This window comes from Chenopodium album, chromosome 18 (genome assembly GCF_948465745.1).
Source record: "Chenopodium album chromosome 18, dcCheAlbu1.1, whole genome shotgun sequence".
NCBI classification, from domain to species: domain Eukaryota; kingdom Viridiplantae; phylum Streptophyta; class Magnoliopsida; order Caryophyllales; family Amaranthaceae; genus Chenopodium; species Chenopodium album.
This window is the reverse complement of record NC_137851.1, coordinates 725,362-752,057: the sequence shown is the minus strand read 5'-3', so window position 1 is coordinate 752,057 and position 26,696 is coordinate 725,362. Positions and strand designations below refer to the sequence as shown.

General features: G+C 35.4%; 1 protein-coding gene, 1 long non-coding RNA gene and 3 other non-coding genes across 6 annotated transcripts; all 5 read right to left on the bottom strand.

Annotated features, from left to right (window-relative positions):
* Positions 1-12,245: 12,245 nt before the first annotated feature.
* Positions 12,246-12,327, bottom strand: TRNAS-UGA (transfer RNA serine (anticodon UGA)). The gene has a single exon. It is a non-coding gene; the product is annotated as a tRNA-Ser (tRNA).
* A 901-nt stretch (positions 12,328-13,228) lies between these two features.
* LOC145593369 (small nucleolar RNA U3) lies at positions 13,229-13,443 on the bottom strand. Its single transcript, XR_014102711.1, has one exon. It is a non-coding gene; the product is annotated as a small nucleolar RNA U3 (small nucleolar RNA).
* Positions 13,444-13,576: 133 nt separating this feature from the next.
* On the bottom strand, positions 13,577-13,658 carry TRNAS-UGA (transfer RNA serine (anticodon UGA)). Its single transcript has one exon. It is a non-coding gene; the product is annotated as a tRNA-Ser (tRNA).
* Positions 13,659-14,767: 1,109 nt separating this feature from the next.
* LOC145592557 (8-amino-7-oxononanoate synthase-like) lies at positions 14,768-19,302 on the bottom strand. Of its 2 annotated transcripts, XM_081649055.1 has the most exons (11): positions 18,842-19,302; positions 18,123-18,262; positions 17,918-18,025; positions 17,366-17,604; positions 17,224-17,265; positions 17,055-17,142; positions 16,817-16,950; positions 15,940-16,028; positions 15,397-15,547; positions 15,251-15,319; positions 14,768-15,133 (listed from the first exon to the last, which is right to left on the bottom strand). In XM_081649055.1, the coding sequence occupies exons 1-11, from the start codon at positions 19,065-19,067 to the stop codon at positions 15,007-15,009; spliced, it is 1,413 nt and encodes a 470-aa protein (XP_081505181.1). In that variant the 5' UTR covers positions 19,068-19,302; the 3' UTR covers positions 14,768-15,006. The 2 variants fall into 2 exon arrangements, with proteins under 2 accessions (XP_081505181.1, XP_081505182.1); XM_081649056.1 differs by lacking the exon at positions 18,842-19,302 and having other exon boundaries at positions 17,918-18,021.
* A 561-nt stretch (positions 19,303-19,863) lies between these two features.
* LOC145592924 (uncharacterized) lies at positions 19,864-20,980 on the bottom strand. The gene is made up of 2 exons (XR_014102502.1): positions 20,879-20,980; positions 19,864-20,568 (listed from the first exon to the last, which is right to left on the bottom strand). It is a non-coding gene; the product is annotated as an uncharacterized LOC145592924 (long non-coding RNA).
* Between the last annotated feature and the right edge of the window lie 5,716 nt (positions 20,981-26,696).

The following is a 26,696-nucleotide window of genomic DNA, read 5'->3' as shown; positions in this document are numbered from 1 at the left end:
ACCCGATCGGGCTAACAACCGCCCGATCGGGCGAAAGAATTCCAGCAACAATCATGTGCGTGCGGGCCCGATCGAGCAGTTGTGGCTCGATCTGGCAGTTGATCGTCTATTCTTCACCTCGCACACGCGCCCGATCGAATGGTGGTGGCCCGATCGGGCGGCGATTCAGTGAGATTCACCCTCACTCTCGCGCTCGATCAGGCTGCCATAGCTCGATCGGGCTGCGTCAATGGAGTTCTCAACTCCCTTGGTTTGCTCTTATTTTTTGATTAATTAATTGCAACACCATTGCCTAAGTAATCTAATTAAACAACATGAATTTTGTCACCAATACTCTAAATATTTCAACAATCCTCCCCCATTTAGAGTATTAAAATTGACTCATTGCAAAATAACATCATCATCACAAAACAATCTCATGCATAAATGAAAGTGTACAAAGACTTGAACTTCCACTTAGTGAAACATATAATTCAAGAATCCGTATCCATTTGGTATCGTAAAACGTTTGAACCAAAAGCAACACATATTGGAAACTTGAAGATGTTACACACACAAGATTAATTACTTAAATACGTATTAACTCGACACTATAAGCCATGTGTCCATATCTATTCATAAGTACATCAAAGCTATGCCCCAATAGCTTCTTGAAGCGGCTAAACTTCGTACTTATATAGGTAGACTTTCAAACATGCTCATGTGACCGAGTATTATATCAGGAATTCTATTAAGTTAAAACAACCTCTTTTCATCACAGTAAAACTGGAACTTAACCTTGGATGATAAACAAGTTCCCAATCATCAATCAAGAGAATTAATCTCATTGAACTTAAGACCCAACGTCTTATTGGGCGTGAAGTTGAGATTCCCTTAATTGTGAATATCATAGGGCTCCAATCTTAGAGATTGCCATCCTTTATATTAACATCTCTAACCATGCTTTTAAAGCAACTGGCGAGATTTAACTTCGTACAAAAATAAACAATAGTTTTTACACTATCCTTGTTAAGTCCTTGGATGTAATAATACCTTACACCAATATTTCTTAACTCACCATTATACACTTGGATATATGCCTTAGCCAAAAATTACATTGTTATCACAATTCATCACTATTAGTGATATTGGCTTTGCCAACAAAGAAATCTCATCATGCATTAAAACCCTTAACCATTTTGCTTCTTTACCAGCGGAATGTAATGCAATGAACTCCAATGTCTTATAGAATCCGCAATACAAGTTAATTAGCTTCTTAGATGCTCATGAAATGGCACCTCCCCCATATGGGTAGGGCTGAGCAAAACTATCTGAAAATCCGAAAATCCGATGATTCGATCCGTATTTGATCCGAAAAATATGGATATCCGATCCGAAACAAATTTCGGATCGGATATCCGATCCGAAAAAATCGGATATCGGATCGGATATCGGATATCCAAATTTTGGATTTCGGATATCCGATTATCCGAAATCCCAAAAATCACTTATTGTTACGCACTATGTTTTGGTGAATAAATGATACCCTCAAAGGCCCAAGGCCCAAATAACTAACCCTAATTCCCTCAAAACTCCCCCAGACCCCTACTGCCTCTTTTCTCACCATCTCTCTAACTCTCTCTCTCTCTCTCCTTTCCTCATCTCTCTCTAACTTTCTCTCTCCTTTCATCTTCTCAAATATAAATCTCAATATCTCAGATCTCATCAACAGCTACTTACTACCTTCGCTGTTTCGTTCCTTCAGTCGACTTTGTGGTTTCGTTCTCACCACCGTCGCGTTCTCACCGTTCATTTAGGTGACTTTGTGGTTTCGTTCTCGCCGTTCGTTCTTCTGCTTTGAGAACCATGTGAACGGAGAATGGGCATCTACATTTTTTTACAGATTATTTATGTAAATTAATTTCGTTTTTCACAATTTTTTTTGTATATGATTCGTATATTTTTTTGGGTACTTTGATTTCAATTCTGATTTGGTTTTTTCATTTGAGTTTTTATCATTTAGATTCTGGATTTTGTGGGATATTTAGATTCAAAAATTTTGAAGAATTATAGTTGCTAATTACGAGTTTGTTCTTGTAGTTATGAGTGTTAATAATTAATATACTGGACAAAGATGAAATGACTCTTGAAGTTCAATAAAATATCAATTTGCCTTTAAAAACCAACAGATAATTAAATTTTTAACAATATTATTAAATTGATTGGATATTGGATATCCGAACTATCCGATCCGAAATTATCGGATACCCGAAAAGTCGGATATCCGATAATTTCGGATCGGATACGGATATCAAATTTTTGAATTTTCGGATACGGATATCCGATCCGAAATTGGAATTCGGATCGGATATCCGATCCATGCTCACCCCTACATATGGGAATACCCATCCACTTGTGGATGAATGATCTCTATTTGAGATCCAACTTACATCCGAGTATCCTTCAATAACCGAAGGATATCCACTAAATCACAAACCATAATCCATGGTTTCATTCAAGTACTTCAACAAACTATGAACCATTTGTCAATTTAGCATTCTAGGATTACTAGTGAACCTACTCATTTGACCAATCGCATAAGCGATAGCCGACCTAGTACTTGTCATGGCATACAACAAAACATCCTATAACTCTAGCAAATTCTAGTTGTGACACTGCATTACCTTTATTAGGTAATAACTTTATGCTAGGATCCATAGGTGTTGAATAAAGAAAGATCGAACTTTTATTAACATTGAACTTCCTGAGAACTTTTCTCAATATAATGATATTGTGACAAGATCAAATTCCCTTTTTCTTTCTTTATTCTTATGCCCAAGATGACATCCGCTTTTCCATGTCTTTCATGAAAAACTATGAACTAAGGAAAGATTTTGTCATTTCAACTTGTGACAAATCCGTTCCATCCAAAGATCTACATGTCATCTACATATAAAAAAATTATGACACCTTGACCGTTGTCATAAAATTTCCTATACTCACATGTCTAACTTATATAACTTAAAACCATTAGACAACACTACCCATCAAACTATTGATGTCATTGCTTAGGTGCCTATACAGTGATTTAAATGACTTGCAAACTTTTGCCTATTAGCCTTCCACAATAAACCCTTCCGGTTGTCGCATATAAACCTATTCTTCTAAATCTCCATTCAAGAACACAGTCTTGACATCCATTTGATGGATCACTAAATTTTAAATTGCTGCAAATGCAATTAACGATCTAATTGTTGAGATTCTAGTTACAGGTGCATATACCTTATGCCACTCGCCGGGCCTTGAACCTTTTAACATTTCTATCAATCCTCAATTTCTGAAGATCCATTTGTACCCTATTAGTTTAAAATAGGCGGTAAATTAGCTAACATCCAAGTGTTGTTTCCCATGATAGATTTCATCTTATCATTAATTACTTCCTTCCAAATGGAACATCCCAAGACTTCATAGTCTCATCTAGGTCAAAGGATCACCTTCCACACTAAAAATGTATGGAAATTTTAGTGTAACTTCATCCCTTGATCCTTCAAACAAGTACACATGAAAATCCGGTCCAAAGGTTTTTGCTTTCCTTGGCCTCTTACTTATCCTTAGTTGTGATGATGATGTAGATGCCTTCTCTAAATGAGTTTGGTCATCCACCTCTTGATAAATGAAACCTTGATCAAAACTTTCAGCTTTGGTATTCAGAGTTACATCCTTTGATCTAGGAATTGAAGAAAATCTCATTTCATCAAATCATGCATCCCTTGACTCAATGGTGGTGTGAACCGACCAAAAGCCATTTGCTCTATTACATAGAACCTATAGGATTTGCTATGTACCGCATATCCTATAAAATTGCATTCAACTCCTGTTTCACCTAACTTTTACATTTAGGTTCTGGCATTTTTACAATTGCCCTACATCCCCAAATTTTGAGATGACTCAAGTTTGGTTTTCTTTTGTACTATTGCTCATATGGGGTAACATCCTTCCCTTTAATGGGAACACGATTTAACGTGTAACATGCCGTTAAAACGGTTTCACTCCAAAACCCATCACTTAAACCCGAATATGACAACATAGAATTAATCATTTCTTCTAGTGTCCTATTCTTCCTTTTCCGCTACACCATTTTGTTGTGATGTATATACCACGGTAGTTTCATGTACTAAACCTATAGAAAGGATACAACTTGGCCAACAACATTCACCTCCTTTATCGATACTTAACTTCTAAATAATTCCGTTTGTTTGCAACTCTACTTCACTTTGTAGATTTTAAATATGTCTAGGCTTCATCCTTAGAATAAACTAAATAAACATAGCAACATGTTGATAAAACATCAATGACAGTTGCTAAACATTTCATATTGCCTAAGGAAGATGTGCAATGAAAATCACTCATGCGCTTAAACAAGCAACAAATAACTCTTTTCACATTGGATTTAAATGAGATAATTAAAACATAAATCAAACATCAATTACATGACAACACCAATGATATTAAATAAATAATCAAATATGTCATAACTAAGTTGCCTTTACCGCAACATCACATGACATATCAAAACCAACAAAATAAATCAATATTTTGTCGAAACTTTCTCAAATCAACTATCCTTTCATCATGATAATCAAGAATTAAATTCTTCCTCCAAAAAATGGAATCACGAAAGATAAATTCATCTAGCTCATTCATCATAAACCAAAATCAGTTTCATGCCTAAGAATTAATACAACATATATACAAATTTGACAAACTCCTCATTGCCATCAAATTTGTTTCATATACATACACTTATACAACTGAATTTACATAAAATAATTACACAAGACAACATCATAGAACATAAAATAAATCAGTCTTGTCAAATAAAACAATAAATTCAAAAACTTGAATAAATTAAATAAACAATAATATATACCATACTATCCACATTATAAAATTCATGACCTATCGAAACGAACATCACTTGAATCAAATCAAGACATTTGAATTACCTCAAAAAATTATTCCAATTACCGTGGCCATTAGTCATTACCACATGACCCATTGAAAACTACAACGGACCTTTTACCATACATAGACCAATAAATACTTTATTAAAGCATAACTCTTGCCACATTAATTACCATCAATAGTCGACAATCAATGAATCACAATTAGCATATGCAATATCAATTACATAATAAATAAAAATTAACATAATAATACATGTTAATACTTTCTATAAAAAAGTCATCATCAAATAAACCATAATTGATAATAAATCATCCATGCTAAATAATCATAAAATAAAATCAAACAATGAATAAACTATTCATCATTTCAAGCATGGAAAACAATATATAATTATAGAAAATTAGAAATACTAACCAATTCGCCATGGATAAAAACGATAATGGATTACCGCGAATTGCATCAATTTAATGGTATCGAACAAACCGTTCTCCTTCTTGATCCTCTTCCTTGTGGCCTCCAACGACTCGTCTTCCTCCTCCATTAACTTTGGGGATGAGAACGAACGCCACTCCAAGAGATGTCACCAAATTGCAATTATGAACTTTTACCATCTTCGTAAAACCACTCCTCGAACTTGTCCAATTTTAGGAAATTTGTCACCATTTCCTTCATATTTGCCATCTTTGTAGAGATTATACTTTTGGATTGTTGGGGATTTATGTTTAACAAGGGTCACAAAGAATAGCAAACGAAAATAAACGGAAAAATCTTCGAGGCGTGAACGGAATCACTTTCCCAAAAGTATAATTCCGACCCTATACTACAACCGGGTATCACGGAAATTTACTCAGGAGATACAACAAAGAACAATTGCAATCACAAGTAGGATGATTACAATACAATGCAAATAAGTGTGTGATTTGTAATGATGATAATTAGAGAATCTTTGCAAAACAAGAGAAAATGAAAGAAGTTATTGTTTGTACTTTTTCATCACCCAACTTTCATCATAAATTAGATAATATATATACAAGAGCATACCCACGTGAATAACCGTCAAATGCAAACAACATTAAACCCAAAGAACGTCCGGGCCCGATCGGGCGGAAGAATTCCAGCAACAATCATGTGCGTGCGGGCCCGATCGAGCGGCTGTAGCTCGATCTGGCGGCTGATCATCTTGTAATACCTCGTATTTTTGAAACTTATTTTCTAATTAGTATTCTCTTAAAAAGGGTACTTTAGTAATTTATTTTACTATTTGAATTTTGGAGCCAAAATGATAATTGAATTTTGGCGCCTAAAGTATTTTAAAACTCAATTATTATTTTTGGATTTTGGATAAGATTTATTATCCATTTATTTTATTTTAAAAACCAGATTATTTATATATATTTCGGATATTTTAATTAAACAAAATTATATTTTATTATTTATTTAAAAAGGCCGAAAATTCCTAAATTATTAACTATAATTGTTGGATTTTCTATGTGTAGAAAATCTGATTTTTCTTAGTTATTTTATTTAGTGAATAATTGGAATTTTATTAATTAATTATTTTATACAAGAAATATTATTTACACAATTGTTTTTAATTCCTTAAAACTATCAAATTAATTCCCTAAATATCTAAAGCCACCATGATGGATTTTTGGGTGACTTATTTTGGTAAATTATATTTTTAATTATCTCCTTAAGATCTCTTATTTTCCTTAATTCTATTTCTCCATCTTTTTAATATCTAATCATCATATTTTCTTGCCATTCATTCTTCTTAATTATTCCCCAAGTAATTCCAATGTCCTTATTATTTTTCATGACATACATAAATTCCATATTCAATTATACACAATCACCTTAATATCCAAACTTTCCTTAATTCTTTTACTCACTTCTCCAAGTAATCTCTTAAACCCTACTTGCCATAATTCTTCCCACATTCTCTTGCCATAATTCTTGCATGAGCTAGCCTATAAATACCCCTTCATACCTCTCATATTCTTCATACCAAAACTCAATTCTCTTCTTCTCTCTTATTCTTCTTTTCCCTAAACCTTTTCATACTTTTCTTCTCCTCGTTTCATACAAATATTATCCCGTATACCTTTGAAGCCAGTTTTCGGGAACTTCTGGTCAGTTTTTGGGGTATTGGTGTTTCACAGAAGATTGTTCCTCTCGAAAAATCCTTGAGTTTAGGCTCAAGAATCACCCAATTCGGAGTTATATTGAAGGAGTTATGACCTCTGCAAGTTCTGCCTATTCTTTCCTACGAAAATCCAATTCTCTTTAATCCTATTCTTTTATCTTCTTCATGGTTAGTTTTCGAAAATACAAATACCTATTTCAAAGCTATAATTTTATATTAAATTATTATTTTAAAAGAGTTTTACAGTCCATGTACATTAGATTTGAGTTTATGTTGTGATAACCTTATGGTTATGTTATTTGCAAAGTGTATTCGTGATTGAACTTTGAAAGTGCGAAGTGTTGATTGATATTCGGAATCAAGGTTTTTGAGGTTCTTTTTGTGTGGTTTTTCTAGCAAGGATCAAGGTACGTTAGGTGGTTAGATACCTTGAAAAAAAAAAGATTGATTTGAATGAGCATGTTTGAATGATTTTATGGTGATTGAATTAAATTGACTTGAATTATGGTTTATGAAATAAAAGTATGTTTAAAAGATTGGTTTTAATAATTAAATTGGAGTATTGATTTTTATAACATGTTTTGATTAATTAATTTATTATTCATGTTTAAAAAGGATTGGTTTTGAAAGCATGTTGGATTTATAAAAAAAAGGGTTTGGATTATTATTATTAAAGGTTGAATTATTGGATTTAAAAGAGAATTTATTGAATCATTGATTTATTATTATTTATGCTTTATTTAGTGAGTTTGAGTAGTTTTGCGTAATCACGCGGCGGTAATACGCTTAAGTCTATCTCTATGGTATAGTTATACGTATTATACTAGTATTTCCGTAGAGGGAGATTTGGGGGTGTTACACGTCTATTCCTCACCTCGCACACGCGCCCGATCGAATGGTGGTGGCCCGATCGGGCGGTGATTCAGTGAGATTCACCCTCACTCTCGCGCTCGATCGGGCTGCCATAGCTCGATCGGGCTGCGTCAATGGAGTTCTCAACTCCCTTGGTTTGCTCTTATTTTTTGATTAATTAATTGCAACACCTTTGCCTAAGCAATCTAATTAAACAACATGAATTTTGTCATCAATCAATCAATCAATCAATCAAAGCCTTAATCCCAAAAGTGGGGTCGGCTAACATGAACCAAATTTGATTATTCCGTGTAGTCATCAACATAAATCTTTCTCCTCCATCCCTTACGATCCAAAACTTCATCCTCACGTAAATCCATGCACTTCATATCCTTCCTCACTCCTTCCAACCAAGTCATCTTTGGTCTCCCTCTTCCTCGTTTAATCCCTCCATGGTCCCACTCTTCCACTCTTCGCACCGGTGCACCCTCGGGTCTCCGTCTTACATGTCCAAACCAACGCAGACGATTTTCCCTTAATTTATCTACAATGCCCGCCACACCTACTTTCTTGCGAATAACCTCATTTCTGATTCTATCTCTTAAAGTGTTTCCACACATCCACCTTAACATGCGCATTTCCGTAACCTCCATCTTTTTAATATGCTCTTTCTTAGAAGCCCAACATTCTGTACCATAGAGCAACACTGGTCTTATGGCAGTCCTGTAGAATTTTCCCTTCAACTTTAAGGGAATGCTGCGGTCGCATAACACTCCCGTGGCCGCTCTCCATTTAAGCCACCCTGACTTAATCCTGTGGGTCACGTCTTGATCAATGTCACCATTCTTCTGGATGATCGACCCTAGGTACTTAAAACATTCACTCATGGTCAAATCCTTTCCATCCAAACTCACCACTTCATTGCTTGTCCCCCTCTGAGTGCCAAAACGACATACCAAATATTCAGTCTTACTCCGACTTAGCTTAAACCCTCTAGATTCCAACCTTTGCCTCCATTGCTCCAACTTGGCATTAACCCCATCCTTAGTCTCATCCACCAAAACGATATCATCTGCGAACAGCATACACCATGGAACCTCATCTTGAATTGGTCTAGTTAATTCATCTAGAACCGTTGCAAAAAGAAAAGGGCTTAATGCAGACCCTTGATGCAATCCGATTGTAATAGGGAAATCTTTTGTCAACCCTCCGCATGTCCTCACATTTGTTGACACATCCCGATACATATCCTTAACTAGGTCTACATACCTTCGTGGGATACCTTTTTTCAACATTGCCCACCAAAGTATCTCTCTTGGCACCTTGTCATATGCCTTCTCTAAATCAATAAAGACCATATGAAGATCTTTCTTCTTTACCCTATAAAACTCCATCATTTGTCTTATCAAATGGATTGCCTCCATAGTAGATCTCCCAGGCATAAAACCAAATTGGTTATCTGAAATGCTTGTGCATGCCCTCAACCTTTGTTCAATCACCCTTTCCCACAACTTCATAGTATGGCTCATAAGCTTAATTCCTCGATAGTTAGAACAATCTTGAGCGTCTCCTTTGTTTTTATAAACCGGGACCAAGGTGCTCTTCCTCCAATCTTGTGGGATCCTTGTAGCCGTCCATATCTTGTTGAAAAGGTTTGTTAACCAATCAATACCAATCTTACCCAAACACCTCCACACCTCTATCGGTACCCCATCAGGGCCAACCGCCTTCTTAGGTTTCATCTTCCTCAGTGCAATCTCCACCTCTACTCTCCTAATCCTTCGCACATACTCCATGTTGATTTCTTCATCACTCATAGAGGTATCTCCTATCACAACTCCATTACTTCCATTAAATAATTCATCGAAGTACCCCTTCCACCTGTCCTTGATGCCCTCCTCTTGCACTAGGACCATTTGGTTCTTATCTTTGACACACTTCACCATGCCAATATCCTTCCTTGCCTCTTGTCTTCTCTTTGCCATCTTATAAATGATCCTTTCTCCCTCCTTGGAATCAAGCTTTTCATAAACCTCCTGATATGCCTTTTCTTTTGCTTGGCGAACAGCTGCCTTTGCCTTACTCTTAGCCTCCTTATACGCTGCAAAGGTTTCATCACTCCTACATTTTCCTAAGGCTTGATAGCATTCCCTTTTTTGCTTAATTACTGCTTTCACCTCTTCATTCCACCACGAAGTATCTCTCTGTACCGAAGTTCTTCCCCTTACTTCCCCTAAGACCTCTTTGGCCACTCTTAGGAAACAGTTCTTCATTCGTACCCAAGTCATGTCCGGATCCACCTCTCCATCCCAATCCGCTTCTTCAATTACCTTTTCTGTAAAAACCTTAGCTTTTGCATCCCTTAGGGTCCACCATCTTATCCTTGGTTCTTCTTGTCTAACTTTTTTCTTCGCCTTCTCTTTCAGACGAATAGTCATTACCAATAGCCGGTGTTGGGTGACCACACTCTCCCCTGGGATAACCTTACAGTTTATGCAACTTTGTCTATCTATGCTCCTTGTGAGCAGGAAGTCTATTTGAGTTGCATTTGCTCCATTCCGAAAAGTTATCAAGTGTGAATCCCTCTTCTTAAACCAAGTATTAGCCAAAATTAAATCATATGATTGGGCAAAATCCATAATAGCTTCACCACCGGCGTCCCTCTGCCCATACCCAAAGCCTCCATGGACACTCTCATAGCCATCTCGGCTCGCCCCAACGTGCCCATTTAGATCCCCTCCAATATATAACTTCTCTGAGTGGTGGACACCCTGCACCACCTCGTCTAGGTCCTCCCAAAATTGTCGTTTCTCTTCTGCATCTAAACCCACTTGGGGAGCATAAGCACTGATAACATTCACAATCTCCTTGCCACATAGCAACTTCAGCCTTATCAACCTATCGTTCTTCCGATAGACCTCGATCACCTCTTTTGCCAACCTCTCATCGAGAACCACACCAACTCCGTTCCTAGCTCCACCATTCCTTGTTCTGTGGCTCGTTTCTTGCCCAACATACCATACCTTATACCCCAAAACCAAGCCTCGAGCTCCTTCTCCTGTCCATCTTGTCTCTTGGAGGCACATGATGTTCACGCGTCGTCTTTTCATTACTTCTACCAATTCTGCTGATTTTCCCGTAAGAGACCCCACATTCCAAGAACCAATCCGCAAACTAAATTCTTTTCTCCCACGCTCCCTCCTGATCCCAACTCCAAGCCCTTGATTATTTGACACCACAATTGGGCAATATGGCGCGTCGCTTCTGGGCGACGACCTAGCAACCCTTACATACTTATCACTGCACCCGGGTCTGGGAAGTGCAGCGCGTCGCTCAGTAGGGAACGCCCCAATGGCACGCCCTTGCTCATTTGACACCACACTCGGGCAATGTGGCGCGTCGCTTCTGGGCGACGACCTAGCAACCCTTGCATTCTTATCACTACACCCGGGTCTAGGAAGTGCAGCGCGTCGCTGAGTAGGGAACGCCCCCACGAAAATATCTGTTTGGCTCATGTCATGGGATGTGACGAAGTTTTATACTGGCTGTCACTGGCCTACCGTAACCCTCCTCCTTTATCCAGGCTTGGGACTGGCAGCGGGAAACCCACTGGCGGAGTTGAATTTTGTCATCAATACTCTAAATATTTCAACAATAGTTGTATCCACTGACACTACTAGCTTATAAGTACGGTATACAATAACTAGGGTTTAGACTTTAGACTTTAGACTTTAGAGATCGTTGCTCCTAAAATCAAACATAGAAGTCGTCGGCTCTTAAGACTACCTTTTGAATTTCTACCAATAAAATCACTTAAATTCTTCCATTCATAAATTAGTCGTCAAAATACGCATCAAAGTGCAAGAATAACATTTGTTTTTGGTGAATGAAATAACCTTCATGCAATGGTCCAAAATATATCCAAATAAGGAAAGTCAATTGACAATAATACGGTTATACATGTATATGTTTACTTCTAAGAAATTTGACAAATCCATGCCTTAAACTTTGGTTTAAGACTGAATTTGTTGAATCTAGTCTTCTTTGATAGCTCTCTCATATTCAACTATCAAAAGTGTCAATTACGTCCAAAGTAATGTATAACAACAATTGAATTAAAAAAAAATTAAAAAGCAAAAATCGTCAACAGCAGGGTTGCCTTAAACTTTGGTTTAAGACTGAATTTGTTGAATCTAGTCTTCTTTGATAGCTCTCTCATATTCAACTATCAAAAATGTCAATTACGTCCAAAGTAATGTATAACAGCAATTGAATTAAAAAAAAATTAAAAAGCAAAAATCGTCAACAGCAGGGTTCGAACCTGCGCGGGCTTAGCCCAACAGATTTCAAGTCTGTCTCCTTAACCACTCGGACATATTGACTAATCTGGCATTTGATTAAGATATAAAATATTTATACCGAGTGTAAAGAGGATCATTAACAAATACATACTTCGTATATAGCAGTGAAAGTCAAACCATTACACAAAATTAAGTTTTAATCATTGACGTAATGACTAGTGAATAACATTTTTGCAAGATTAAGAATTTGAGCTCTGATGTACATATCCGTGAAGATTCATGGACTAAGCTAAATAGTTCATCGCATAGATCCATAGACAAAGTTAAATAGTTGTTCATCGCGTTACACCCTCTAGTTTCCAAGTTTCTGACCGGAACATCTATTAAATTTCAGATCTGTTTGTCACATTACACCATTTTACATTTACAGTGAATGCCACAATGTTAAAATGGCCAGAAGCGGCGTAGCAGTCCTAGCAGACTGTAGGTAATATTCAACACTCGTGTATCAGATATCCTGTTACTTTGGTTATGGTAAGTGATGGTAACCTGATTTACAACTCCAACTAATTGCCTAGTCTGCTACCTGTACACGAGCACTTGGGAGAATTGAACTCGCCTATGGAACAGATCAGCAGGTTCAAGTAATTTCATTCAACCAAAATGCATGCCTTGCAACTTTGCAAGTGCATATATCCATAATCTGCTACGAGCCTCACATATGTAAGAGACCGATGTGGGACTTAAAAATTTCTCACTAATACAATAGTAGATACTCCTAATAAATATTCATATGAATTGACTATAACTCAGGCAAATTAAAAGTTCAAGAAGCTTAGCTCAGTAAGTCGAAGTCATGCTTATCAACTGCTAATCCTTTTGCTCCAGAAGACTAGAATATATAGGAAAACAAACTTTATAGTAACACACATTGTAACAACAATAATCGATGATCTATTTTTCTATGAAACAAAAATGAGGGAGTCTGTCAGACAACCGTGTGATCATCCCAAGTTCACAGTGGAGCTGGGGAACGATCATCTACGGCACCAGTAGTCCGAGAACCAAAGGTAGCTGTTAATCACGCTCTGACCACACGGTCACAGTTCATCCACCAGACTTGGTTTTCTGTCTCCTTAGAACTCAAGGATACAGAGGTACGATTCTATAGAACAGATCCTGTTCAAGTAAGGTCGTGCTAAGTAGTCTACTGATTATGGAATATAAACTTGCAGTTTTTTCTCCAAATAATCGGTGTGGGACTTTCACTTCTTTATTACTTAGAGTCTTGGACTCACATGGGTACACCGACAGCACGAACCAAAAAATACGTCGACAGCAGGGTTCGAACCTGCGCGGGCGAAGCCCAACAGATTTCAAGTCTGTCTCCTTAACCACTCGGACATATCGACATCGCTTGCATTTCTAGTGTGGTTAATTAAGATTTATATTATTCACCATGATGTCATGTTACTGAAAAATACAGTAACTTTTTTTTGAGCAATGAAAACAGTAACTACTCTTATAGGAATCTAATATGGAGTACTAATTCTTTTTTTTTTTTTTTTTTTAATTTTATTTTTTAATATGGGTAAGAAGGTCTATTTTAAAAGGGGGGATTTAAGGGAAATTTCTCCTAAAATAAGCTTGACGAGATTCGACCTCTGCCCTCACGCTTGAAAGTCGAAAAACTAGCCAACTACTCTCGTCTTCTATCTCATATAGATTACTAATTCTTATAATCATATACGGACTGAAGAAGACGGCGTATGATTATAAGACTCCTGAATCATGTACTATTTTGCTGGAACAATTTCTCTTAATTAAAGAATTTTACCCTTTATAAAACTTTTGTAAAGCACATCTATTTCACAATTGAAGGTATACATTTTCTTTTTCTTTTTGCATGCTATTAATTAAGATCAATAGTTATTTACTCGTACGATTGAAGAAGACTTATGGAAAATGGATAGATTTCGTATTTGGTGCGGTGTATTTGGAAGAGAAAGGAGAGAAAGAGTCAAGAGTACTATTTCTCATGTTTGCATATGAATTATGAAACGGGCGAAGGGATATGAGGGATCCCTCTTCCTCTCGCCTCCTCTTCGTCTTCTCTCCTTGAGGACCTTGACCCATCCCTCACAATGTGCTACAGAGGAGTTGCCTTCAGTAGCTGAGGGAATATCTGTGAGGCTATAGGCTATGATTATATGACAAGGTTTATGCAAACTTCCCTCGCATTGTGATGTAAAGGAGTTGCCGAGTGAATTCCTATGATTAAGATCATGCAAACTTGAAAAAATTAAAGACAGTTGAAACTGGGATCCAAAGAAGAGGGAGTCTGTAATTTACAGAAAACAGAAAAAAAAAAACATGGCATACATCATGAAATGCCTGTACAGAAAACTACCTATCTGTGCCAGACTTCCGATGTACAGAAAACTACCTATCTGTGTCAGACTGTTAGAGACGAGATGTCAAAAACCGTCGGACTGTTGGGGGATCAAACACTGGATTTGTGGAGTATCAGATTATAGAGCATACCTTGATAAATTCACAGTTTTACAAATTGACCAAGGTAGTAAATTGTTATGAACCATGTCACATTACTCCCTTAATGAATTCTGTCAAAGAATATCAAACAAAGTTGTCCGTCAAAGAATATCAAGGACCAAATCTAGCCTGACCTAAGTTCTAATATAAATAGTACAACTGTAATTAAGTAGAACCAAAAGATACTAGCTTATAAAAAAAAGAACTCTAGAGCTTTGCCAGTAATTCAGGAGTCTCAACATGTACATCTTGGAAGTTTATGCACTGAGACAACGCAGCAGCAAGCTTCTTTACATCCTTCCTTGTATGTGCAGCGCTCAAAGTTATTCTCAGTCTACAAATAAAGAAGAAACATATGGGTAAGCCAACTCAAACAAAAAAAATGACCCCAGCATATCTGTATATCGAATAGCAGGAAGAAACTAAAGGGCGGAAGAGAAAACTGAAAAACCTGCAAGAATTAGGAGGGACTGTTGGTGGTCTGATTGCAGTGACGTGAAATCCTGATTTCAGCATATACCTGCAGGATGACAAGGCTTAAGAAAAGTCAAGAGATGCTTGTAACTATGGAAAATAGAAGGGCAAAGGAGTACGTACCGACTGGCTAGCAAGGAATCCTCTTCACTTCCTACTATAATTGAGACAATGTGACTTGTAATGGGGATTCCAGTGAGGTTTCGGAAGTCTTGCACCCGTTCTTGGATTGCTTTTCTACGCCAGGCTTCTTTCTCAGCAACAAAAGTAGCAGCTGGTATGTAAAGTCATTAGATTGCTTTGTCACTGTAGAGAGAATGCTATGCATTTATATAAATACAGCATATACCGATATATATGTACACACATTGCAATACCTTGAAATTACTCTCCTATCCTACTAACAAGCTAGCATCTTCCAAGTTAACAAGTTAACATTTGTAAGTTTGTCCTCTCTACATTTTCTTTGAGTTGGACCCCCTGCATCCAAGATCCACTCACCCACTTTAATCTCTATTTTTTACTCTCCTTATCTCCATGCAAAACGTACAAGTTAAGTTGTTAAATGAGCAGAGCCGTGGAGGAAGTTACTTTAAACTTCTTTTTTGACTAGGAACTGCTTCATACAACAAGTTCGCCAGATAGATAAGATTAAAGTCACTTTACCATGGGCAGCAGCAGCCATTGGTATCGGCATAGCAGTGGAAAATATAAAAGAACGACCCCTGGACATAATAAGTTGTTTCCACCTTTTACTGCCATTAAAAAATTGATGAAATGTGTAAGTAATTTCTAAAAACGCAATGGACAATGAACAGGAAAATCAAAAACAGAGTAGATAACAGTATGACTACTAAGAAGATGCCAAGTGGTACATAATACCATATGAAGCTGACTTCTATGAGAACAAGGAATAAGTACCCCCTCCCCCCCCCCCCCCCCAAAAAAAAAAATATAAAAAAAAAAAATAAAATAAAATAATGCACTCACGAGTGCTGAATGAATATGTACACTAATTCCTTGAAGAAAAAGCTTTTGTCTGCTAATGAGAAGCATCAACTTGCAGAAAAATGAAAGAAGTTCCTTCAGAATCAGCAGGTTTTCCATTTTTCTAACATGGAATATCAAGCAATAGTCTCCTACTGGCCTAAACTAGTTACTTTGTTGCTCAAGACCTTCAATTATCTTGCTATACTAGAGCCAATACACCCATCCAACAACTCTAATGGATAAGGATACTTGATGTATCTGTGAAATACAATAAGAAAAAAAAAAATTATGCATATCTATCAGATTACTTGGATACTTGTAATGAGTCTTAACACTTTGAAAAGTTGTAGTAGCAACAAAATGGTTTTCGGCAAGGATATGGCACAAATCAAATTATAGACCTCCCTTTATATGCTAACTGCAAAACATACACTGGATGAGTGGATGGTGGTTGTAGTGCTTATCTAGAAGTGAACAGACATATTCACTCACTTGACTTGCTACAATGTGACCACAAAATTAGCAAAACAAATCCTTTGTCTAAAGTTGATACCTGCATGCTATGAAACCTCCGGTGCAACCTGCGGCCTTACTTAATGTGCCAATACATATATCAACGTCACTTTCACAATCAAACTCTTGAGCCACTCCCCCACCACCTTTACCACAAGTAAATGTTCCATGAGCCTGAATTTACATAATTATAACAGAGTGATGAAGAAAATTTAGGCATCATTCATTGTATATATATTTCCTGGACGCTATTGCATAAACAAAAAGGGAGGACTTACATCATCAATGACCAACAAAAATCTATGCTTCTTCCGAAGTTTTGCAAGCTCAGTCATAGGTGCGAAGTCTCCATCCATACTAAATAAGCTGCCATTACAACATAACCAATTATGAAAAAGTTATGTAACTAAAGAGCAAAGTAAATAGGGAATAACATGTAGGACTGACCTATCCGTCACAACCACCTTCTTAGAAATTGTACAATCTGATCTGAGAGGCAATATTCAGGAAGTCAAATCATAGGAGTCACGCACACATTTGTAGTTGCAAGCCTACTTCATAGACATATATAAAGTTAAAAAAGACATACAGAAGTGCATCAAGATGGGACATGTCACAATGTTGGTAGACAAAGGTCTCTACACAATTTAGTCGTTCACCAAGGCGGAGACCATCAATTATTGATGCATGATTAAGGGCATCAGAGAAGACAGCAACTTTTTCAGTTCTATTAGGTATTTTGCCAGAAGCCAAGAGAGAGGCAATGCTTCCGGCTGCAACTATGAAGGCCATATTTGCAGCAAAACCAGTAGGGCAAAGAAGACAATCCTGCATCATATAGTTATCATGAAGAATATTAGTCTCTGCCCTCTCTGTCTCTAATATCTTTCTATCATACATATAGCAAACCCATTGTGCCTAAAGTGGTCTGATTATCTACCCTAACACCTATAGTTCATATTCAATGGTCAACCATAAGCAACTGAATTTATAAACCTAGCATCCTTAAAAATAGTATTGACAAATAAAAGGCAGAACTTTGAGAACAACACTGTCAGTGTTCGGTATTAAGTCTACCATAAAACAACTAAGATAATTGACTTGACAAAAACACTAATAGAGGTTTATGAACAAAACAAACCTCTTTCTTCTTCAACTTTGCTAAACTTCCTTCCAAATGCCCATGATAATCTGTATAACCACATATCAATGCAGAGCCTCTTGGACCCATCCCGTGCTCTTGGGCTGCCTAGCACAAGCAGTCCAAATCACCTCTAATGTCAAAACTTTGGCACAGTACTTTCTTAAAAAGAATTACACATGAATAGATAACAACCAAAAATCACCTTAGCAGCAGCCATTCTAATTGTGGGATGTGCACTCAAGCCCAAGTAATCATTTCCAGAGAACAGCAGTAGCTTCCTGCCACTGCGAGAATACGATTCTCCTTCATTGGCCTCTTCACCTTTAGGCACTTCAATTGATCCTAAGCAATTCAGCAACAATAATACAAGTCAATAAGGTTTTAGTCTAGCTGTTAACCCGTAACACCGAGGTTTACATTTATCATATTCCAGGTTTCAATCCCCTATCGACCCCTCCCTCAATTGATATATACAGCTATTTCTGTCAACGAAAAAGCACAGACATTTCCAACACCAAGGTCCCTCCTTTTCAGAACTACAAAGTCTTTTGAAAGAAAAATAGCTCCCTCAAATGCAATCCTCAATCCTACGACATTTAAGCTCACTGAATTCAATTTTTAAAACCCATTTATGCAAGCATTCTCTAATCATTTTCAAAATCACATTAATCTTAGATACACATAGAAATCAACTTCCAAAGTAACGCAGATTATCAGATTATGCAATTCATCCAATCCAATATACACAATGTACAATGTGTTCAATATCAATTACCAAATTGCTCAATTAATTTCAACAATTAGCAGAAAATAAAAGGACAAAAAAAAAAAAAACAATCAAAACATGAAATACCCATGAAAATTAGAACAACAAATAAGCTACAAACTCCAAAGACAATGAAAAGGGAAGAGGGAAAATACCACAACTAGGATTATCATTGAGCCAATTGCGAAAAGTAGACTCAGAAATCATGACTTCTACAGAGGAACGATCCCATTGACGCAAATTGTCGAACACTTGGTATGCATGCCCATCAAAAAAGGATGAATTGTTGGAGACATTGATGGGTCTAAGGGAACGTAATAATTTGAGAGATTCTAACTTGGAAAGCGCTTCTTCAACCCAATCATCCCAGTTTACGCTCATCTTCTCTCTCTAAGTTTTCTTGAAGGTTTGCTCCAATGGCGGGCGTTATTTCCAAAATTTATTGGGGTTCTACCGAGTTCTGTACTTTCTGGTAGATGGGTAGTTACAAGTTAGACGCTACACGGCTACAGTACTGTATTACTTTGGTAAAGTCAAACAATCAAGGAGTCAAAGGAGAGATAAAGTTAGTTGGTTGCTAGACTTGCTACCTTAACAACCATTAGCGGTTTTACATAAATTGATTTGCATACTCCGTATTTCGTTTACCAAGAAAGAAGTCAAAGAAGATATGCTAGAGGCCTAGAGCTTGTTTTTTTTTTTGCATTCATCTAACTTGCAATGAGACCTAGCACCCTAGTCATACAAAGTACAGACAACTTTGTAGCGGCCTTCTTTACAAAATCTACTCGTATCTAATTTCTAATCCAAGTATATCGATCTACAATAAAATGTATTCACTTTTTACTTTTATTTTTTTTAAATACTTTTTGCTCATTTAAAGAGTTATAAAAACTGTGAAAAGATGAATTGTAAATCCTCTCAAATGTAACCCACAAGCACTCCAGCCCATCGAGCTCGATTACTATATTATACGTACTTGTTATATATACGAAGTATAATTGTATAAGGAGTAACAAACTTATTATTTCACTCTAACTAGTAATGTTTACTAGGAAATATGTGTTAATTATTTAGAATTTTTAAATAATGTAACTAAGTGGAGAATAGATTTATCTGTTTTTCTTTATGTGCAAGCAGCAAGCTCTTTACCAAATGATCAACTAATATGTCGATATGCAACAAAGTTCATATCCACTAACTCAAATTAAAAGAAAAACAAAGGGAAAGTACATTCATGGATGAACATTTACATCACCTACAACAAAGTACAAGCACGAGTAGAATTGAAACTCACAAACGAGTATCAATCATTAAATACAAGGAAGAGAAACCTAATTACCTAAGCCTAAACATACATTTTTTTTTTATTGGATAATGAGAAGACCTATCATCGGAAGAAAGGATCCAAGAAAGTCGAGTTGGTGAGATCCCTAACCTCACAAGTCACGCATGGTAGTCAGTGAGCTAGCCAACTGCACTAGCCTTCTATTTTCTTAAAAACAACATACATACGTATTACATAGCTAAAGCTTAACACCATATGACCATAACAATTAAGAACATGCAACTTGAGAAGAAAGTAGCTTGAACTGAAGTGGTGAGCTAGAAGCATAGGTAAACTTCACAGAAGTATATGGATAAATTGGCTCCCCATTTTTCACCACTCCTTTACCCTTTTCCATCTTCAAAATCGGGGGATCAACAACTTTTTTCAGGGTTCGAATCCCGGTACAAGCAATTTTGATGTTTGATTGAGAGCAGTAACAATTATTGGTGATTGTCACTTTCCATACTGGCCTATTACTATTATTATTCTTCACAAACTTATGCAACTTGGTTTGGTTTAAACTCATATCCTTCAATGAGCACTGCCCCATACCTGTAAAAGCGCAAAACCAAATAACAAATAATGTTAATTCTAATAAGTTATAACAACCAATGTCGTACAAGATTTGATCTCACGCCTGCATTACTACCACTTTAAAATGTACTAAAACTAGTTCACCAAACGTTCATAATATAACACGAACTTAACTTGTACTCCATATAGTTGTAAGTACTATTCCATTAATATTCAAGCAACTTAATCGAAAATGTATGCATGACAAATTACATAACAATTGCAACATAAATATACATGCATTATTGTGCAATTAAAAATGTATACAAATTCCATTAATTAAACATACCTTGGACCAACAGGCTGAAAATTATAACAATGAAGAGGAAATTAATTTTTTCTTCCATATTTAATTTTTTTTCTTTTCCTTTGTTTGTGATGAATGGAAAATATAACTTTGGAACTTATAGATGTAAAAAAAAAAATAGATGGACAAAAAATTGATGAGAATTTATTGAAACAAACAATAAGTGGACCTCCTAAGACTAATGCTTTAATTCAAAAGTTTTTTACAGGTACACTTGTCTATTGATCCTTGATTCCCAAAAGAAAAAGGAGGATAGATTTTAATTGTGAGGGGTACTCATAGACTAAGAGTACTCTCATTCATGGGCAAAAAAATGTCCATGAGGAGAATTTAATGGTAAAAATGCTAAAAATGTTATCGCACTCATGAGCAAAAAAAAATATGCCCATGAGCAGATTACCAAATGCCCATAGGAATGGCAAAAATAAATTGCTACCGTACCTATGGGCCCATGAGTGTTTGTGAGAGAAAATATAGGAGAGATGGTGGTGTGGTTTTTTTTTTTTGTTTAGCCCATGAGTGTGGGAAGAGTTCTTAAATAAAACTAGCTATTGGGCCCGTACGACGTACGGGCTTATTATAAGGATATTATATTTTAGTTTTATATGTATTTGAATATTGAGCATAATATACCGTGTATTTGATAATGTTCCCTCTCAGTATACAATTGATATAGTAAAAAAGAGTGAATTTTTTTTTAGTAAGGTAGACCGGTATAGCGATATAGTAAATAAAAAGTACTTGTATGACTTATTTACAATAATCTCATACAATTGATAAAGTAAGAAAGAGTAATTTTTTTTGCAATAAGGTAAATAATGAAATGAAATAATTAGAAAGTTAGCATCCATCATGTTGAAGTCATGATTTAGTTTTTTTTTTTAATTTTATTTCTTTTTACTTTTGTACTTGGGGCCTTCCATCTTTCAAACTGAGGCTTTTGCTTATTGAGAAACATTTGTGTCTTCATTTGGTTGGTTTTCTGCCACTGTCACGCCGAACCTATATATATATATATTAATAATAATAATATCCCAATTTAGTAATATGAATTTAAGTACTCCGTAACATACAGGTAGTATTTGCATAACTTTCATAATAAGTAGTACTTGTCAAAAAAAAAAAAAAAAAAAAAAGAATAATTTTATAATAGCTAATAGTTGAATTCTTATCTAAAAAGTGATAAATTCTAAGTGGTTTGGCAAATAATCTATCAACTACTTCTAATGGGAATATTTCGGAGTACTAATATAATTATACTAAAGCATGTGATTTTTTTTTTTTTTTGACGGGAAGCATGTGATTTTAGTTAGATACAGAGTATTTATTTAGATTAATTAGTAAATCAAAATTAGCAATCCTAACATACATCCCTTTGAGATGTCAGATTCACAATATAAGATCAGTATAAGAGCTTTTTAGTTTTTACCTCTCGCAACTCGCAAGCACCATCCCATCGATCTCTCTGCAAAACACACAATAATTTCCCAATTTAGTAATTGGGGGTTTCATATAATAACTAATTCGTCTATAAAAATTTAATAAAAATAAAAAATCACAAGGTGAGAGTTTCTCACTAAATCTGAATTTGCGTGTGAATGATAATGAAGTAACTTTGTTATATAGTGTTAGAATTGCATAAATTATTTTGGAGATATACCATAATACCAATAAATTATTTTGGGGGAAAGTGTAACCGAAAACTTGAGTAAAGATATTAATTGGTAATTTAATTCGAAGTGAAGCTAGATGAAGGAGTAGGAAGGTTGAGCCGGATTAATGCTAAAATTAAAGAGAGAATTGGAGAAGTTGAAGCTATCAATACTAAAATTAAAGAGAGATATGGAAAGGCTGGAGTGAAAAGATGAAGTGAGTCTGTTGGCTTTTTGTGGTTCTCTTTTATAAGAAGACACGTGGCTTTCTTGGGTTGAAATAGAAATGATGGGGAAATGTAGTAGGATGATGACACGTGGCTTCCTTGGATTTTTGTGGTTAGAGTTTTTAAATACTAAGTATAGATGCCCATAAGAAAAAATGGAAAAGAGGAGTGAGAAAGTTAGTAGAGAGAGAGTGGCATTTTTATTTTTTGCCCATGAGTGAGAGTGGTCTAATCGCCAAAAATCAAGGACAATGGATGAATCTAGAGCCTTTCAAAAATTATTGGAATTTACTGTTCTTCTTTTGGAAACTTAGGTTGAATTTGGAGTGAGTGTTGTTGGCAATCGGTTATTGGCGGTTAATTGTCGACTGTTTTACTTGATTGGTTACGGCTTTGCGTTGCCTGTTTTGACAATGTGTTTATAAATTCCGCTATCACATGCAATAAACACTCGAATTAAGTTATATCTTGAGAAGCATGAAAAAAAAAGAGGTGATATTAAACCTATATAATACTCCGTATCAATTTGTGATCAAATGTCGTCTTGCACTTCTAATTCATAAAAAATAAAAAATAAAAGGGTCTTTCAAATATTCCTAGTAAATATTAGGATAATTTCAAGAATCTAGTGTTTCTCTAAATCGACTCCCATTCTCTTCACCTTAATTTTGCTGAATTGAAATAATTTTTACTGAACTGAAATTATTTTTGCTGAACTAAAATTATTTTTACTGAACTTAAATTAATTTTACTAAATTGAAATTATTTTTGCTGAACTGAAATTTTTTACTGATTTTCTATTATAATTCTTCTTTAAGAAAACTGAATTTTACTGAACTGAACTTATTTTTATTGAACTGAAATTATTTTTACTGAAAAAAAATTAATTTTACTGAACTGAACTTATTTTTACTAAGCTGAAATTATTTTTACTTAATATTATTTTTGTAAGGTGAAGAGAACAGGGCCATGATCAAATGGTTATATTTGTTTTATTTTAAACGATTTAAACATTATAGACATTACAGAGTACTTGATTGTTTTTAAGATTTAATTATAAAGTAATTTAAATCTTGATTATGAATTTATGGATAAGGAAAGCTAATACGGAGTAAATTGTTATAATTTCATAAAATTTTAAATATTCAAATTATTACCAGCCAAATAAGGATATCAATTGAGTATTTGAATTGACATTAATTCATAAACTCAGTAAATTTTTTTTTTTTTCATCAACTAGTTAGTTCATAGTTTAAGAGTCTTTCAAAATTTTAAAGGAGGATAATCTCAAACATTATTTTTTCTATTTAATCAATCCAATTAGATAGTCCTAGTTAAATTTAGACACTGATGGTTGGATGTAGAGCTGTCAAAACCTGACCCGATCCGAAATACCGACTTGTTTCGCTTATTAACCGACCCATCTGAACCCGAAAAATGGTGACCCAAACTCGACCTGAAACCAACCCTAGACCCGAGTTGACCCGAGTATGTGAGACCCGAACCCAAACATGAACCGACTTGGAGATGACCCAACCCGAATGTAACCCGTAAATTATTGACCTGAACCGAACCCGACTTGAACCGAAATTGATCCAAACCTGTTTTAACCCGTCAAAACCCGAATTTAACCCGACTTGTTACTAACCCGATCTGAATTCAACCCGACCCGTTCCTAACCCGACCCAAATTTAACCAAACCCAACCCAAAATCAACCCGACTTGATATTGACCTGACCCAAATTCAACCCGACTTGTTATTGACCCGACCGGAATTTTATCCAACCTATTACTAACCCGACCCAAAAATTCAACCCGATCTGTTACTAACCCGACTCGAAATCAACACGACTTGTTATTGTCCCGACCTAAATCAACCCAAATTGTTCCCGACCTGATTTCAAATCACCTTAAATTCAATTTTGACCACCTTATTATTGTTGATCAAACCATTTTGTCTAGGGAGACCAAGTCGATCCAGGATAGCAAAAGAAAAGAGCATAATCCCCAAATTTAAGAGTTAAATACAATATATATTTGTTGTATGGTCAAAGGAGATAATTATCTTCCTAAATTATAGACTATAGTTCCCTAGTATGTTGCCATATATATTATAGTCAAAGGAAATAATTAGCTTGATAAAAATGATAATTATCTATTTATAGTTAGTTGACCTGAATATGACCCGACTTGGAAATGACCTGGCCTGATTGTAACCCACAAATTATTGACTTGAACATAATCTAACTTGAACCCGAGAATGACCCAACTTGAAAATGACCTAACCTGATTATAACCCGTAAATTATTGACTTGAACCGAACTCAACTTGAACCCAAGAATGACCCGACCTGATTTTAACCCGCAAATTATTGACTTGAACCGAACCCGACTCGAACCTGAGAATTACCCTAACCCGTGAAAACCCAAATTAAACCCGACCTCTTGTTCACCGACCCAAATGTAACCCGACCCAAACCCGATAAGATGTATGACTCGACATGACCCAACTCAAGCGTGACCCAACTTGAACCCGACCCGCTTAGGTTACGGCATTAACTCGAATTGACCCGACCCGAGTTGACCCGACCCATTCTTACCCGACTCAAACCCGACCCGTCCTGTTTACTTGAATTGACAGCTCTAGTTGGATGGTATGCAGCTATGCACTATGCAATAATTTTATTTTACTATAAATAGAAGTAGAGAGGGGTAGAATTTTATTTACACACACCCGCATGGTAGATGCATCCAAAGATGATCTGAAATAGTTAATTTGAGTTATTACCCGTTGTATATATATTTGGGTGTATTACGTGTATATAAATATCTTTGAGATGGGGTAAAATTAAAGAAGGAATTAATTGTATATTATTCAATTAAGGCTTTTACATTATAGTACAAGATTAATTTAGCCTAAGTATATGCACAAAATAATCTAACTTAGGAAAATAATGATAATAATAATAATAATAATAATAATAATAATAATAATAATAATAATAATAATAATATTACATATAGCTAGGAGTGAATAATGTCTTAATTAAAGATTACAAAGAATAAAATATAGTCAACCAAAGTATATACAGTAGCTAAAATAGGAGAGTATATGTATGAGATAATATCATATGAGATACATACTAGATAATACTATCTATAATAAGGGGGAACACGGTATGTAGAGTATTTGATTTGATTTGATTTTATTTTATTTTATTTTATGAACAAATGGAGAAATATTTCTTTAGTTTGATTCCAACAGATCGAAAGATATCATATTATACACTTTCTGAATTAAACCTCCATATCCTTAGGATATTATGTTTAGGATCAATATCAATGCTATTAAGGATTGTGCAATGAATTAAAAACATTTTCTTAAAAAAAGTTTCTTTACAATGCATGCTTCACTATAAATAGGACATATGCACCATTAGCAAAAACCATAAAACCCTTTCTAAGAGAAAACACAATTTACAAAACATCTATATTTAAATTCTCGTTTTTATTCTTCCCAATGGCTTCATATGTCAATTTCCTTGGTGCAATTCTCTTTTTCGTATGTCTAATTCATGGAGGTAAGCGTTACAATTTATTTATTTTTTTTCCTTGCAAAAATTATATTATATGATCATTATAATCATTAATTTATTATATATTACCTCTGTTTTTTTTTAATTTATTTACAACATAGGAATTTTTTATATCTCACAAATAATACCCCTTTGTTATAACGAAATTTTTTCGTATAGGAAGGAGCGATTGCACAAATGCAGATTTAAAACTTGATCAAGAGCCAACAGGAGGAAATGTAGGAGGGAAGCCTGAGTTTAAATTTACCCTTAAAAACACTTGTGATTGTGTGTTTTCAGGTATAATATTAGCTTGTGATGGATTTCAAACTCAAGAACCAATTGAT